The sequence below is a fragment of the Herpailurus yagouaroundi genome, unplaced genomic scaffold (genome assembly GCF_014898765.1).
Source record: "Herpailurus yagouaroundi ecotype Mexico unplaced genomic scaffold, PumYag 197, whole genome shotgun sequence".
NCBI lineage: Eukaryota > Metazoa > Chordata > Mammalia > Carnivora > Felidae > Herpailurus > Herpailurus yagouaroundi.
In genome coordinates, this window is record NW_024412428.1 from 9,255,311 (window position 1) to 9,270,371 (window position 15,061).

Consider the following 15,061-nt stretch of genomic DNA (forward strand, 5'->3'; position numbering starts at 1 on the left):
AAGACATTCTTGAAGTTTTTTAAAAAAAATTTTTAAATGTTTATTTTGAGAGACAGACAGTGCAAGTGGGGGAGGGACAGAGAGAGAGGAGACAGACAATCCCAGGCAGGGTCCACACTGCTAGCACTGAGCCCGACATGGGGCTCAAACTCACAAAACCATGAGATCATGACCCGAGCTGAGATCAAGAGTTAGACATTTAAGCGACTGAGCCATCCAGGCACCCCTTAAAAAAAAAAAGATCAAAAGAAAAAAATCAAAGGCAGTTTTGTCTGAATTGATTAGTTTACTAAATAATTACCAACTGCAATTAGCAATCAGAATCCAATTATTAGACTGAACTGATGATTCAGCAACTAGTTGGAAAGCACCAACCTAGTCAAAACAGTCATATTAATTTTACAGTTAGTCTTATAAGCATAATGTTTAAGGCCAGAGTAATTTCATTTATAACTGAAAAAAAATTTTTAATGTTTATTTTTTGGAGAGAGTGTGCACACACATGTGTGAGTAGGGGAGGGGCAGAAAGAGAGGAAGAGAATCTTAAAAACATTTTTTTTTAACGTTTATTTATTTTGAGGGAGAGAGAGCATGAGCAGAGGAGGGGCAGAAAGAGAGGAAGGTACAGAATCTGAAGAAGGCTCCAGGCTCTGAGCTGTCAGCACAGAGCCCGATGCGGGGCTGGAACTCATCAACTGCAAGACTATGACCCGAGCCGAAGTCGGATGCTTAACCAACTGAGCCATCCAGGTGCCCCAAAGGAGGGAGAGAGTCTTAAGCAGGCTCCGCACTCAGTGCAGAGCCCAACGTGGGGCTCAATCTCACAACTGTGACATATGACTTGACCCAAAATCAAGAGTCGGATGCTTAACTGACTGAGCCACCCAGGCACCCCATAACTGAAATTTTTAAAGACTGCTTTACGACAATATTTTATAAGACTTCGTGATAAATATTACTACCTTAAGGACTTAAAAAAAAATGTTACTTGAGAGAGAGAATGTGCAGCCATATGCAAGAGTGGGGAGGGGGAGAGAGAGAGAGAGAGAGAGAGAGAGAGAGAGAATCCCAAACAGGCTCCACACAGTCAGCACAGAGCCTGACTTGGGGCTCTATCCCATGAACTGTGAGATCATGACCAGAGGGGAGATCATGACCAGAGCTGAAATCAAGAGTTGGATGCCCAACCAACTGACCCACCCAGCACCCCTTAAGGACTTTCTGAACAGTGAAGCTAAATACTTACTTATCTCTATTCTCCATGTATATAGGCACCTCAACTGTTTTTCCATCTTTAAGACCAAAGTCAAAATTCAACTTTGTGAGACCCTTCCTGTAATTAAAATGAACTAGTTTCTTTCCATTGTTGCTACGGAATATTGCTTGCACATCTCTATTTAGCATTTATTTCATTTTGCCTTTGTATGAAAACTATCCATTTACAAATGCTTCTACTTTTTTTTAGGGATAAAGATTATGCATTAAGCACCTTTGCATTCATCCAGCATTTAGCACAGTGCTTTGCATACTCAATAAAAGTGCGTTGACAAGTAAGTTAATATTTTTCTCACATCCTCCAAAACCCTGAACTAACAAGGATAAGAACGTGGGGAAATATACTGTGGGAAAACACTACATTTTAAGAGTAGGTTTTGTCAGCCCTGTGAACTGGGAGCCGTGATGATCATCCATTGATTAGCAAAACATGTACTACGTACTAGGCAATGTATATATAACCTCGAATAAGACAGACGTAGTCCTTGCCCTCACAAGCTAGTAGACACTTAATATGTACGTAGGTTGTGAAGAAAACAAACAGCAGGCGGTAATAAGGAATTAGAGTAGGGGTGGCAGGTAGAGGGCTGCTCATAGGGTGGACAGCTTGACAAGTGAAACTGAGGCTGACGTCTGAAGGATGAGTCACATACGCAAGGAGAAGGGGAACAGCTAGGAGAATTAAGGCCCCGAAGCAGGGGTGGCGGCCACGTGCTACAATGCCAGCTTCAGGGGAATCCAATTACCACAGCACATTCTCTACCCTTCTATTTATCAGTTCTTTTGCAATTGTTTCTATCACTTCTCTTTTTCTGATGGTTCAGGTATTCCTGGCAAAATTTTACAAATGGCATGAACTCAGGGGGATGTAAGGCTGTTTCCAAATAATCCTAATTTCCCTCTAATCTTACGACTGATAAATTCATCTCCAAGAGACATCTGTGTCCCAATTAGGAAAAGAGTGTTTCTCTAAATCATCTTTAATTTTTTGATTTGGGAGTCCTCCTGATTGCTAATCAACATGTGTAATTACTTCAATAATTATAGAATGTTCTTTTGTTTTCAGAAAAATGACCTGCTGCTTTCTGAACTGCAAATTGCTCTAGAACCTACGTAGAGGAAACCTACCTAAAGTGGTCCCTAACCACGGGGCATTCTCAGATCTACTGCTACAGCTACCTGTGAAATGGGAGCATGTGATGTACTGGAAAAAGCCCTGCATTAGAAATTAGAGGACATAGGTTCTAGTCCCAGGTCTGCCACTTTGTTATGCAAATTTGGGTCAGTTGTTCACTTCTAGGTTTAGTTTTATCATTGGTAAAGTGGGAATATATAGGACACCTGGTGGCTCAGTCGGTTAAGCGTCAGATCGGCTCAGGTCATGATCTTGTGGTTCCAGAGTTCAAGCCCCGCATCACGCTCTATGCTGAGAGCTTGGAGCCTACTTCAGATTCTATGTCTCCCTCTCTCTCTGCCCCTCCCCCCCTTCTCTCTGATAAACATTAAAAAAAATTATAAAGTGAGAATACATAAAAGTTGCAACTTATACAAAGTCAGCTCCATGTGCTTGGCAAAAAGTTTAAAAGAAAAATATCAATTTAAATAGTACTCAGTGAGTACATGCCTAGAGGTAAGCATGAGCTGGAAAGCCCAAATATGTTGTTCCATCAATTAGTCTCAGTTAAGAGCCTTTCACTGAAAATCTTGCTGTGCTGTATGATTTTAGTGTTTAAAGATTTATATACTTATTTATATACGCATACATACACATACATATATACGTGTATACACACACACACACACACACACACACACTTACATACTTCTTTGCCTAAAACAAGGTCCCTGCATATCCATTTGCTTCATCCACAGCTCAAAAAAAAAAAAGAACAGTCATTCAGGTGATGTGATTTAGTTCCTATTTTACTTTAGAACCAAATAGGGTACAGACTCCACTACATGACTATACTATACTGCCATAGAGAGCACATAAGTCAAAGTGGATGGAACCCTGGCAATATACTGTTGAGACCCTGATCCATCAATTTTTTTGTTACTGGTTGCTAAATAACATAGTTTACCAACTATGTCACTATCCCAATAGACCTGCGCCACTGTTTAGGGAAAAGATATATTCACATCTGTGGAAACCGATGAATGTACAAAGTTATTCATTGCACAATGCTTTTACTAAAGACCAGGAAAAAAACCTAATGTCCAAAAGGAAAGGGCCGATTAAGTGATACATCATACAGTGGAATATCATGCTGCCATAAAAATGAATAAGGAACCACTTTAGATAATGACATAGAACAGTTTCTAAGATAAATGCAAAAAACAGGGTACATACACTGTGCATAGTACCATTTACATACAAAAGGGGGGGGAATATATGTAGTATTTATTTGCTTATATACATGTGAAAGTTTTTTAGAAAAAAATATAAGAAACTGGTAGCAGTGGTTGCTTCCTAGGGAAGAAACTGGGACAGGAGTAGAAGGAAGACTTTTCACTGCATATTCTTTTTTACCTTTTTAAATGTGAACCATGTGAATCTATTACCTAATCCAAAAGAAAATACAAAATTTAGATCAGCACCAAAGTAGTTTGAGATGAAAAACGATCATGCTCTTAATGTTAAACATTTGCAAAAAGTAGGCATAGTAGGTAGAATATTGGAACTGTAAGTGACCATCTATTCTAAACTCACTTTATAGATCTGGAAACCGAGGCCTTGAGAATTAAGCGACTGATGTGAGGTCACATAACAAAAGAGTGAGGATTAGAAATCAGATGTTCCAAGATCTATTCTACAACTCTTCTGTATCCTACCGTCTTCTCATTTTGTGTGGGCAAAATGGAAACAAGTCTAGACTACATAAAGGGTCGTCATGTTCCGTCTAAAATTCAGAGGCTAAAGTACAAAATAACCTCAACTCCTCAGACTACTCATTTTTAGTGTTGCCTTGATGTGGCGACACTTACAAATAGGCCGTGCATATCCTCCTCACTGCACGTATTACAGTACGATAAATGTACTGTCTTTATCCTATCTCAATTGAATCCACTGAGGGCAAAAACTAGAGTGTCTTCTTTTAATTCTCTAAATTTGCAAACGCCTCGCACAAGTATAACTGCCAAAAATAGTAATATAGGTTTACATTCCCTATCCAAAACCCAGGGTCTGGATACATTTTAGAAATAACAATTCCTTGAAATTTAAAAATGTTACAGTTTACACATAACACTTCCCACACCAGTGGTCAAGGGGAGCACCCCACAGTCAAACATATAACCTATTTCCTCAGCAAAACATATGGGGTAAAAACTATGTATCACTTTTCATTAGCTTGGGTGATATTTTGTTACCAAATTAATTTTCTCTCCAAGTTTAATAAGTTTTTGGTTTGTGCAGCCTCCTGAATGTTGGAATTAAATAGATTATAGACTGCACTCACAAAGGTGCTGCTAAAAAAATAGGGTTAGTTCCTTCAACTCTCATCTTTTTTGATGAGATCGGAACGACCAATCACAGCAGGCAGCTTTTACATCCCAGGTTTGGGCTAAAGACTTGGCTCCTGATTAAGGAATCCAATCCAGCAGAGGGGACAAAACCTGATGCTATGAAAAGAAAACATTTAAAAGAGAAGAAAATCCTAATTGTACATTATATTCCTATTTTGGCTGTTCACTAATAAAAGCTTCCTTTAACCACAGTGTGTTAGTTTTTAAATGGAAACACGTTAAATACAATTTCTGCACCACATTGCTGACGAGGAGATTGCTTTCTACTGAAAGGTAACTGTACTCTTTCTGGGACCAGTGTACATAGAAAGAGGCATTCCAAACACATTCACAAGGAAAAAGCATAAATGTATTTAATTTTTTCAACCTGGGACTGCTACTGTACTATAACTGAAAGGAGAGTTTCTTCTAGTCAACCTCTCCTAATCGTCCTTATTAGCATCACTCCTTTTAGAAAGTCTTGCGGAACTTTTTCTACCTTTTACAAGGGGGAAAATTCTGGAGTCAAATCTGTATATCTAAAATCCTCTTTTCTTTCCACAACCCAAGCCCTACATCCATTTTGTTTCTGTCACTATTACATATTTTTTCCTGGCAAAAAATCAAATTTGCACTGCAAGACTATAAATCAACTTCACAAACAACGTTTCATTGATATAATTCAGTTTGGCAATGTTGATTTTTCCATCTTAAAATTGTAGCTACAATTTTAACTGAATCAATTATTTTGTTCAACTTACGAAGTTAACAATTTGGCAAGCATTATTTACCAAAAAAAAAAAAAAATCCTGTATTCTATCCTGAAAATGGAAATAGCAATGGTGAACAAGAAAAACGCTCCGAGTTTGTCTATTATTTCAAGAAGGAAATACTATGTTCTATTTTCATAATTCATTTAAAAAAGAGAAAACTAGTTAGATCTTACAACAAATATACCAGCATATTAATAATCGAGGACAACAAGAAAGGTAAGCAAAAATTAACCAGCCTAGTTTTCAGTCTGGAGGAAAAACAAACTCCCTACTGGATTTCTTGGCCATATGCATTCATAAGTACGGACAACTAAAATCCTTTTTACTGAAGAATTTCTTGGTATAAGGGACTTGTTTCCTCTATACCGCCCTATCAAAATTACCAGCATTATTCTAGAATACAGTTATTTAGTTTGAAACCACTAAAAACATCCCCCCCCCCAGCCCAAAATGCTAACGGTGGTTACTCTGTCACGACAGGGTCACAAAATCCAAACTGTTACTCTAGGTTATAGAACCAGTCGACCAAAAGGACTTCTAGAATATGCTGCCCCAAGATTCAGAATGCAACTCAGAAATAGCACACGCGGTCACGATGTCCCTTAAGCCACATGACCTTCCTACGAAAGCAGAGCCTTAAACTTATCAACTACAGGAGAACTATCCTTTTCTCTTAAGTTCAAGCAAGGCAGGGCAGCTAAAATGAACGCAGCAGGGACAGATCGGCTGCTGACTAGCAAAAACGGGCGGTGGACAGCAAAGTCCCTGTGCTTTGGCTACTCCCCTTACCGTTAGAAGATCTGGGAGGGAGGAAAGGAGAAACACCCCAGAATCCTGGCAGAAAAGCCCCTGGCCTCGAAGATGGGGTTTAGGGAGACAGGGAGGGGCAGCTCCGTGTGTGGTGACCCTTTGTGAACACACACTCTGTGGCTGCTCGGCTCTCACCGAGGCTTTAGGAGAGCGGACTACGGGGGCCTTGCGCGGCCCACAGTCGTCGTGGAGACCGCAGCGCTGCAGGGACGCGCCGGCCGACAGGCTCCATTGCACCCTCCGCCTCTGCAGGCTGGGGAGCCCTTCCCTCGCCCCACCACCCACCCACCCACCCAGGTCACTCTCCGCCGCGTCGACTTCCGACCCGGGCTCGCGTCGGCCCGGGCGCAACGAGGTGCGCGCCACTCTCTTTCCTCAGCGTAATCCCTCCGCTGCCGAGCGCGCACTAGTTTTAATCACGCCCCACCCCCTGGTCGCCGGCGTCACCTCCGCCACTCGAGCGCTTTCCAGCAGCTTCCAGAAACGTCGCCTCCCCAAACCCAGCCACTCACAGATGCCGGGCTCGGCAGCCACCGGCCCCGCCCCTAGCCGTCGCCGCGGCTGAAACTGCGGCTGCGACAGCCGGGCGGGCAGCCACGCCTCTGCAGAGGCCGTCCGGAAGTGCTCCCGTTCTCACCTTCCCCGCCACGCTGACGAACTTTCAGGCCCCGCGCCGAGCAGGAAGGGGAATTCTTTTGCCGCGGACTCAAACCGGAAGCCGCTTGGCGAGCGGAGAGGCCGGTGGGGGAGGAGCGGGCCGGGGGTAACGTGGGTTGAACGTTGCACGGGGTGGTGTGGACCCAAGCTGGAACAGGAGTTCGCACCGACCCGGTGTGAAGAAGGAGCGTGCACGCGGCAGGTAAGGGAGGAGAGGAAGTGGTTTCCTTCAGCTCTCGAAGTAGGGAAGGGGGCACAGAGCTGGGGAAAAGGGGCTGCCGCTGGGGGGGTCCGCGCGCTGAAAGGTGGGCTAGGCTGGGAGAGGGAAGGGGCTGGGACTGGGCTCGGGGGCGGGGGGGGGGGGAAGGGTTGGCGATTAAGGTAGAGAGTTACTGATTCGTTTTGGCTCAGAGAGGTAAATGCTGAAGAGAAACCAGAGTTGTTTTGTGTTTCGTTCTTCCAAGGAGCGTGGAGATGGGGAGGGTTAACGGAACCCTGCACCTTGGGTTTCCAAGGTTTGGTTTTGAAACTGACAGGTCTTGGTCCTGTGCGTCTCTGATTCTGGAGGGCCGGGCACCCAAAGCCGACCCCAGTCCTCGGCTTCAAGTTTACTGTGGTCTTACCTTTGACAATTCATGTGCTGAGCTCTCTTGGTCTTGGAGGGCTAGCTCAGATGTAAAGTTTGAGGCTCTTCCCGGAGCCGCTGGTTCTCTGGGTGTCCCCACTGTGCACACGGGGCTGGCTGTGAAAGAAGCTTAATTGCATATTTTTCGGCATACCCAGGGGCAACTTTACATATTCTTTGTGCTGTAACTGGGTTCATACTGGGCTAGGCATTCACACTGGGGATCCTGGAGTATCAGTGGCTCACCGAAATAATGAAAAGAGGGAGTCAGAAGGAAGGTGCTGAGGTTGAAGTGGAGGAGAGGAAGGTAAGACTGGAAAGCCGGGTTGGTCGGTCTCAAGTACAGTGAGTTTTAAGGTCATAGTATTACCCTTAGGTCCATACTGAGCTGTTTGGACTTTCCTACAATCAGGTTGGGGTAAATGATTTTAAGTTGAGCCGTGACAGACTCAGACTTGTTTTATACTAGCGTTACTTTGGCTGCAATACGGAGTGGGGGTCGGATAGAAAGAGGTGGGATTTGAGATGCTTCCCAAGAATTGTCCACAGAATTTGGACAGGAGGAAGTGGGAAGTGAAAGTTTAGAGAACCACTCGAATTTTCTAGTATGTGTATTTGGAAGGATGAAGATGCCAAAATCTAGGTGAGATACAAGAAAGAGGAGCAGGTTATGTTTGTAGCGAGAACAATGGAGACCATCATTGAGGGCAAATTAACTTGCAAGAATCACCCCCAGGGTTTTGTGTATAAGACAAAGTAAATTGTTTTTGAAAGTCCTGGATAGCTCACCTCTGCTTTTTTTTTTTTTTAAATCAGTTTTCTTTTGCCAGGTTTTTCATAGTCAGAATTTCAACCACCAGCCTATCTGCTTGTCCCATTGAAATGTTGGCTGCTGAGATCAGGATCAGAGCAGATTTGAAGGCTTCTTATTTTTACTTTTATAATTGAGAGAGAGAGAAAAAAACAAAACAAAACAGGCCAAAAAAGTTTTTCTAGATCTCACAGGCAGATGGAAATTTTCATTAAAAACATCTCATTCAAGGATTATAGCGTACCAGGTTCTACCAGTTTCTTTTGAGAATAGTGCAGAATAATACAAGATGGGCTCCATAGTTTCTATAGGGTAAAGTATAAAATTAGCACCAAACAAATAGTAGTTAAAACGTATTGTGTGTTCAGGTGCTAAGCATTTTATATGTATTTAATTCTTAGAACAAACCAATTTTACAAATTTCTGAACCCAGATCTGCTGTTGTAAAGCCCATGCTTTTGGCCACTCTGGAACCATAAGCAGTTGGACCCTTTTCTGTCTAGTTTGTTGCCTTTTGTAAGTACATTATAAATAGAACAAAGCAAAAATGATAAATTTGTGTTTTCTGTGAGGAGCTTATAAAGTAAAAGCACCAAACTTTTATCTTTTTTTTTTTTTTAGAAGTTTATTTATTTACTTTGACACAGAGAGAGAGAATGCAAGCAGGGGAGGGGCAGAGAGAGAGAGGGAGTCAGAGAGACAGAGAGTCCCAGGCAGGCTTCCCGCTGTGAAGCGCAGAGCCAGACTTGGGGCTCGAACACATGAACCCTGAGATCATGCAGTGAGTTGAAATCAGGAATCGGATGCTTAACTGGCAGAGCTACCCATGTGCCCCTTACTTTGATCATTTTGGCAGTGGTTCTCAGTGGGGCAGTTTTGCCTCCCAGGGGTCTTTTGGCAATGTCTGGAGACTTTGTCACAACTGAGGAGTAACACTGGCATCTGGTAGGTAAGAGTGAGTGATGCTGCTGAACATCATACGGGGAAAGGATAGCCTTCACGACGAAGAATTATTTGGTCCAAAATGTTTATAGTGCTGTGGTTGAGAAGTCCTGCCATATCAATATATTTCTTTAGGAAGAGGGAATTGAGATTCACTTACACTTTTCTTCTTAAACATTTTTATTTTTGACGTTATTCCTCGGCTTGAAAGACATGTAAACTTTATATATCTGGAACAGAATAGTGTCACTGGTTTTTAAAGTGAATCTGCGAGCCACAGTTTCCCAGGAAATGGTTGTCATAGAATGATGAATTCTTAGATTTGGGAAAGACTTTTGCTTGAAATTATTTTACAACATCCCTGCTGTTCTCTGCTATAGGTCTTTTGTATCTGGTTTCCCTATATTTTAAACACATATCTAAACTACTCTTAACAATTATTTTTTCCTTCTACTGAGCTCCAGTCTCATAATTTCAACTTTACTGAATGTGATTCTACTCCATGAAATGAACACTCAAACCAAGCTTGTTAAATACCTAATTTGTACTATTACAGAGTTAACATTTTTGTCGGGTACAGTTCATTTATTATAAAATAGTATATTGGTGGAAACTTAAAAAAAATAGCATTATCCTCTTGGTGACCTGTTCTTAGTGGTTGAAAGCAATAGGAATTTATGGGGTTCTTTTGTCCCTGTCAAGCAATGGCACAAAAGATCCTGAGTCTTTAAAGTACCTTCTAATATAACGCTGACATACTTGTTTCAGATTATGCATAAACTCTACGAACTTGAGTTTTCAAACTCTGGTCAGTATAATTTGCTTTAAAGAATAGTTACCTTCTTTTGTAAGTTTTAATAAATTGGCTTACAAGTAAGTCTGAAACTTGGTCCTGTTTCCAGTCTGCCCTCTTCCAACAAATTTGCCAGGTTTCTATGTATAGGTTATTTGATTTCATGTCAAGATTACAATTTTAGAATATGTTTATCTTAAGACCTATGGTTTCAAAGTATATTTAATATATATACATCTTATAGCATAGCTCTTTTTCAAGGTAAATAGAATTTTTTATTTAATTGTCTATTGACTTTTTTTTTTCCAGGGTTCATTGAAAAATCCTTAGTGATATTGACATGTTTCAAGTGACATAAATTAGCCAATGACTCGGAATGATGGATTCCCCGAAGATTGGAAATGGTTTGCCAGTGATTGGACCAGGGACTGATATAGGGATATCTTCACTCCACATGGTGGGGTATTTGGGAAAAGTTAGTGAACTTATTTTTTGCCTCAGTGCAAAGTTGGGTTTTTTCCTCCTTTTTTTAGAGATTTAAATTTGGTTTTAATTTTCCAATTAACTTCTAAAAAATTATATCTTCCACGGAAATCTTAAGCAATGGCGAAAGATTATTTTAATGTGTTTACCTCTCTGTGTTTTATTGGTATGTGAAAGTAGAAATAGAACATAGACCTTGTGGTTTATTATTCTCTGAAAATATGGAACATACATTTTCCCTGGCAGTTGGCATTACTTTTTTCTTGCACATAAAACTGATGCTATTTTTAGCACTTAAAATTTAATATTTAAAACTATAATGCATTTCTTTTTGGAATAGTAGCTGTATTTTAAGCCTATGTGCTTTTCTTTTATTTGCCATGTTTAAAATATCTAGCCAGAACACTTCCAGGTGAAAATTGTAATTTTTTTCTGGTTCCTTTTTCGTTTGACTTTTTGTAATTTGATATAATTTAGGAATGTCTATATTTTAATTTACTTTATTTCTTTTTTAGAATTATGATTCAGCTAAAGTCCCGTCAGATGGGTATTGTCCTGCTTGTAGAGAGAAGGGAAAGTTAAAAGCCTTAAAGACTTACCGAATTAGTTTTCAAGAATCTGTCTTTTTGTGTGAGGATCTGCAGGTAAAGTATTAATCTTAGATAGTATCAAGGTTTTAGCTTTTTGCTTTTTTCTTCAGTATTTATATTTGTACTCGTTTTGTATCTTTCAGAGTGTACATTTTTAATAGATAATCAGAGTTTCTAGATCTGTCCGGTGTACAGTTTTCAATATTTTGTGTTATTTTTCCACTTCAGTTATTTCCCTGGGGTATTGCATGAAGGTATTTGTTTTTATTATCATTAGACTTAATGAGAAGAGAATCTACATTTCAAGATTTTTTTTTTTTCCATTAACCTTGTGGGGGTCCTTGTTAGTTGTTGGTATATAATATAGTCTTTCACCTCTTTGGTTTATAAACTTTGGAACTTACTGGAAAAGTTATTAATTGAAAGTCCTTAAGGATCTAAATATCTTTTAGAATTAATTATAGACTTCATTTCCAGTGGTACAGCTTTTATATAGGAGCTCATTAAACTCCATAATACTCCACATTTTATTGTACTTAACAGTTGGTGAAATTGTTCTCTACGTATTCAGTTCTCAAAGTTTTGCAAGGTAGATAGTTCCATTTTATGATTAAGAAATCAGATACAGAGGGTTTGGGAACATGAGATCTTCCTAAAGTAGCAGAACTGTAATTGGAATATAGTCTTTTAATTTCAGGTATGTTTTATTCCAGGTAAAGTAATAGTTCTTCAGAGTCACTTGGAGTACTTTTTAAAAATTTCTGGATCTCACACCCAGATGCTCATTCGGTAGAGTTGACCCAGAATTTTATAGTTTTGTAATTTTTAAGGTGAGGCTGATGATCAGCCAAATTTGCAAAATACTAAACTAAATCACACTGTTGGTGATAGATACTTTTGCTGGGTATAACTTGAAGAAAATCCCAGGCATTCTCACAAATAGAAAGAAATTTCTTTTTGCATTTATTCAGTAATTTTTTTTCGAGTGTCACCATATTGGCATTGTTCCAAAGGCTGGGATACAGTGAAAAAGCAAAAATTTCTTACCTCAAGAAGGTCATGTTCTAGAGTAGGAAAGAAAATCAATAAGTAAGTTATATTTTTTTGTGTGTGTGAGGTGATGAAAAGTGCTGTGGGGAAAAATAAAGCCCAGGGAATGGAATGTTCGGGAATGTGTAGTTTGCAATTTTAAACAGAGTGGTGAAGGGAACTCTTCATTGAGAGACATTTGAGCAAAGACCTGAAAGATGAAGACAAACAAGCCATGTGGGTATGGGATGAACAAGCTTTCCAGGCAGGGAGAGTAGCAGATCGAAGGCCCTGTGAGGGGCGGTGGATGGGGGGTGCCTGTGCATGTTCTACTGCAAGGAAACTAGCAGAGCTGGATCTGAAGGAGTGAGGCAGAGTACTAGAAGATGGGTCAGAAGAATAATGGGGAAGAGGTTGGACCCAGCAGGGTCTTACCGGGCTTTTACAGTGACTGAAAGGAAGAACCATAGCAGGGAGTGACATAATCTGATTTACATGTTAAAAGGATCATTGTGGCTCCTTTGTTGAAAGTATCTGTAATGGCCAAGACTTGAAGCAGGGAGACTAACTAGTTGGAAGGCAATTGGAGTATTCCGGGGGGAGCAAGTAGTGGCTAAGGTGATGAGACATGATTGGATTATCTACATATTTTGAAAGTAGATCCAAAAAGTATTGGCTGAAAGATTGGGATAGATACATAGTAGGAGAGAGAGGAGTCAAGGATGATTCCCAGATTTTTGACTTGAATAATTGGAAGAATGGAGTTGCCAGTCACTGAGATGAGAAAGACTTTGGGAAGATGAAGATTTTAGGGGAAGATCAGGCCAGCACCAAGTCAAACTCGAGACAGATATCTGATATTGAGGGTATATGGAATAAATGGTTGGATCTGTGTGTCTGCTATTAGGTGGAGAGTGAGGTTTGATAAATTTGGGAGTCATCAGCATGTATATAATTGAACCATGACAGTGGATGAGTTTACCTAGAAGTATGGGTAGAGATTCAAGGACTGAGCCCTGTTATACTCCAGCATTAAGAGTGTGGGGAGATGAAGTGGAACCAGGAAAAGGGTGAGAGAAATAGACAGTGAGGTAGGAGTAAACCCAGAAAGGAGATAATTTTGTCCTGGAAGTCAAGTGAAAAAATATTTAAGAAGAAATTATTTACTTTCAATGCCAGTAAGAACTCAATGAGGATGAATACTCACCATTGGCTAGTGTTGTAGTTCATTGAGGACCTTAATGAGAATAGTTTGGGTAAAGTATTAATGGTAAAAGCTTGATTGCAGTGAGTGATAGAAAATTGGAGAGGAAGAACTGAGAAATATAGATGTGAGGTGGTACCTGGAAGAGGAAGTTTTTAAGTTGGGAGGAACAACGGCATGTTTGTATGCTGACTGTATCCAGTAGTGAGGGGAAAATAGAAAAGTGTCATGGAATTGCTGGAGAGCTGCTCTCCTTTGAGCAGACATGGGCTCTGTCGCACCATTAGAGGGCTTGATTTTAGGTTGGACGGCTTATCCTAGCAGTGGACTATGCAGAGAGTGTACTCATTAGCTGGCTCAGAACAGAGTTGTAGAATGGTGAATATTGAAGAGAGAAAATAAATCTTCCTAGAAAAAAACTACTTTTTCCTGCTCTTCCAGACAACGTATAATATTTCAGTAGAGTTCTTTTAAATTTTTTTTGCAACATTTATTTATTTTTGGGACAGAGAGAGACAGAGCATGAACGGGGGAGGGGCAGAGAGAGAGAGGGAGACACAGAATCGGAAACAGGCTCTAGGCTCTGAGCCATCAGCCCAGAGCCCGACGCGGGGCTCAAACTCGCGGACCGCGAGATCCGGACGCTTAACCGACTGCGCCACCCAGGCGCCCCTAGAGTTTTTTAACCACAGACTACCATAATGGAGAAGTCCGTGTCCTTAGGACATTAGGTTTGGGCTCGTAAAGTTAGAGGTATTTGCATTTTTAGTTTTGAAGCATTCTTTTTAAGTGATGAGGAAGAAAACATATAACCAAGAATATTAAGTATAAACTTTGCAAATATAAAAAGAGAACTTTAAAGTAATTATTATCTAAATTTTAGAAAATGTTCTAATCAGTAAGAGCCCGGTATGTTTTATGAGGTAGATTGGTTTACACCAGGAGTCAGCAAACACTTTGTATGACACCCACAGGCTAAGAACGGATTTTTAAATGATTAGGAAAACATGAAAAGAATACTCTTTTGTAATACATGAAAATTATGTGAATTTCAGATTTCCGTGTCCATAAATAAATTTTATTGGAACTTAGCTATACCCTATCATTTTTGTATTGTCTGTGGCTGCTTTTATATTATAATGGCAGACTTGAGTAGTTAATGACAGACATTGACTGGCTTACAAAGCCTAACATATTTATCTGGCCTTTGACAGGTAAAGTTTGCTGATCCCTGGTCTAGAAGACCTTTGAATCAACTTGTTAATTTCTGTAGGGTTTTATTATAAAATTTGGAGTCCACTGAACATTCTGCTTTCAGTTGCCAAATTGTAAACCACATGGGAAACCCCTCTTGATCAGAAGTTTCTTGGTTTGAAAACAGCACTAATGTTCAAACTCTGCTTCCAAATTAATAAATTGAAATTCAAGTTTTTTCAAACTGTAGGGAGTTTTAACTTATCTTTTCTCTCTTTCTCTCTTTTTTTTGAGTATTCCATTATTTAGTCTTTTATTGGAACACTTATTTAGTTTATTTTTTTAAACATGAACTTTATAAGGCTCCTAAG

At 40.1% G+C, this 15,061-nt stretch overlaps 1 protein-coding gene and 1 long non-coding RNA gene across 5 annotated transcripts in view; one reads left to right on the forward strand and one right to left on the reverse strand.

Moving 5' to 3' along the window:
* Window positions 1-6,648, reverse strand: part of LOC121012807 (uncharacterized) — a 125,588-nt gene extending 118,940 nt beyond the window's left edge. The window contains exon 1 of the long non-coding RNA XR_005782319.1: window positions 6,342-6,648. This is a non-coding gene — a long non-coding RNA (uncharacterized LOC121012807). The remainder of the gene's footprint in view (window positions 1-6,341) is intronic.
* A 451-nt stretch (window positions 6,649-7,099) lies between these two features.
* The window catches only part of USPL1 (ubiquitin specific peptidase like 1), a 37,487-nt gene continuing 29,525 nt past the window's right edge, over window positions 7,100-15,061 (forward strand). Inside the window, exons 1-3 of one of the 4 annotated variants that reach the window (XM_040448131.1) lie at window positions 7,109-7,221; window positions 10,500-10,665; window positions 11,189-11,317. In XM_040448131.1, the coding sequence (XP_040304065.1) occupies window positions 10,567-10,665; window positions 11,189-11,317 (228 nt within the window). In that variant the 5' untranslated portion in view covers window positions 7,109-7,221; window positions 10,500-10,566. Of the gene's footprint in view, window positions 7,222-10,499; window positions 10,666-11,188; window positions 11,318-15,061 lie in introns of all 4 variants that reach the window. The other 3 variants (XM_040448132.1, XM_040448133.1, XM_040448134.1) reach the window with 3 other exon arrangements.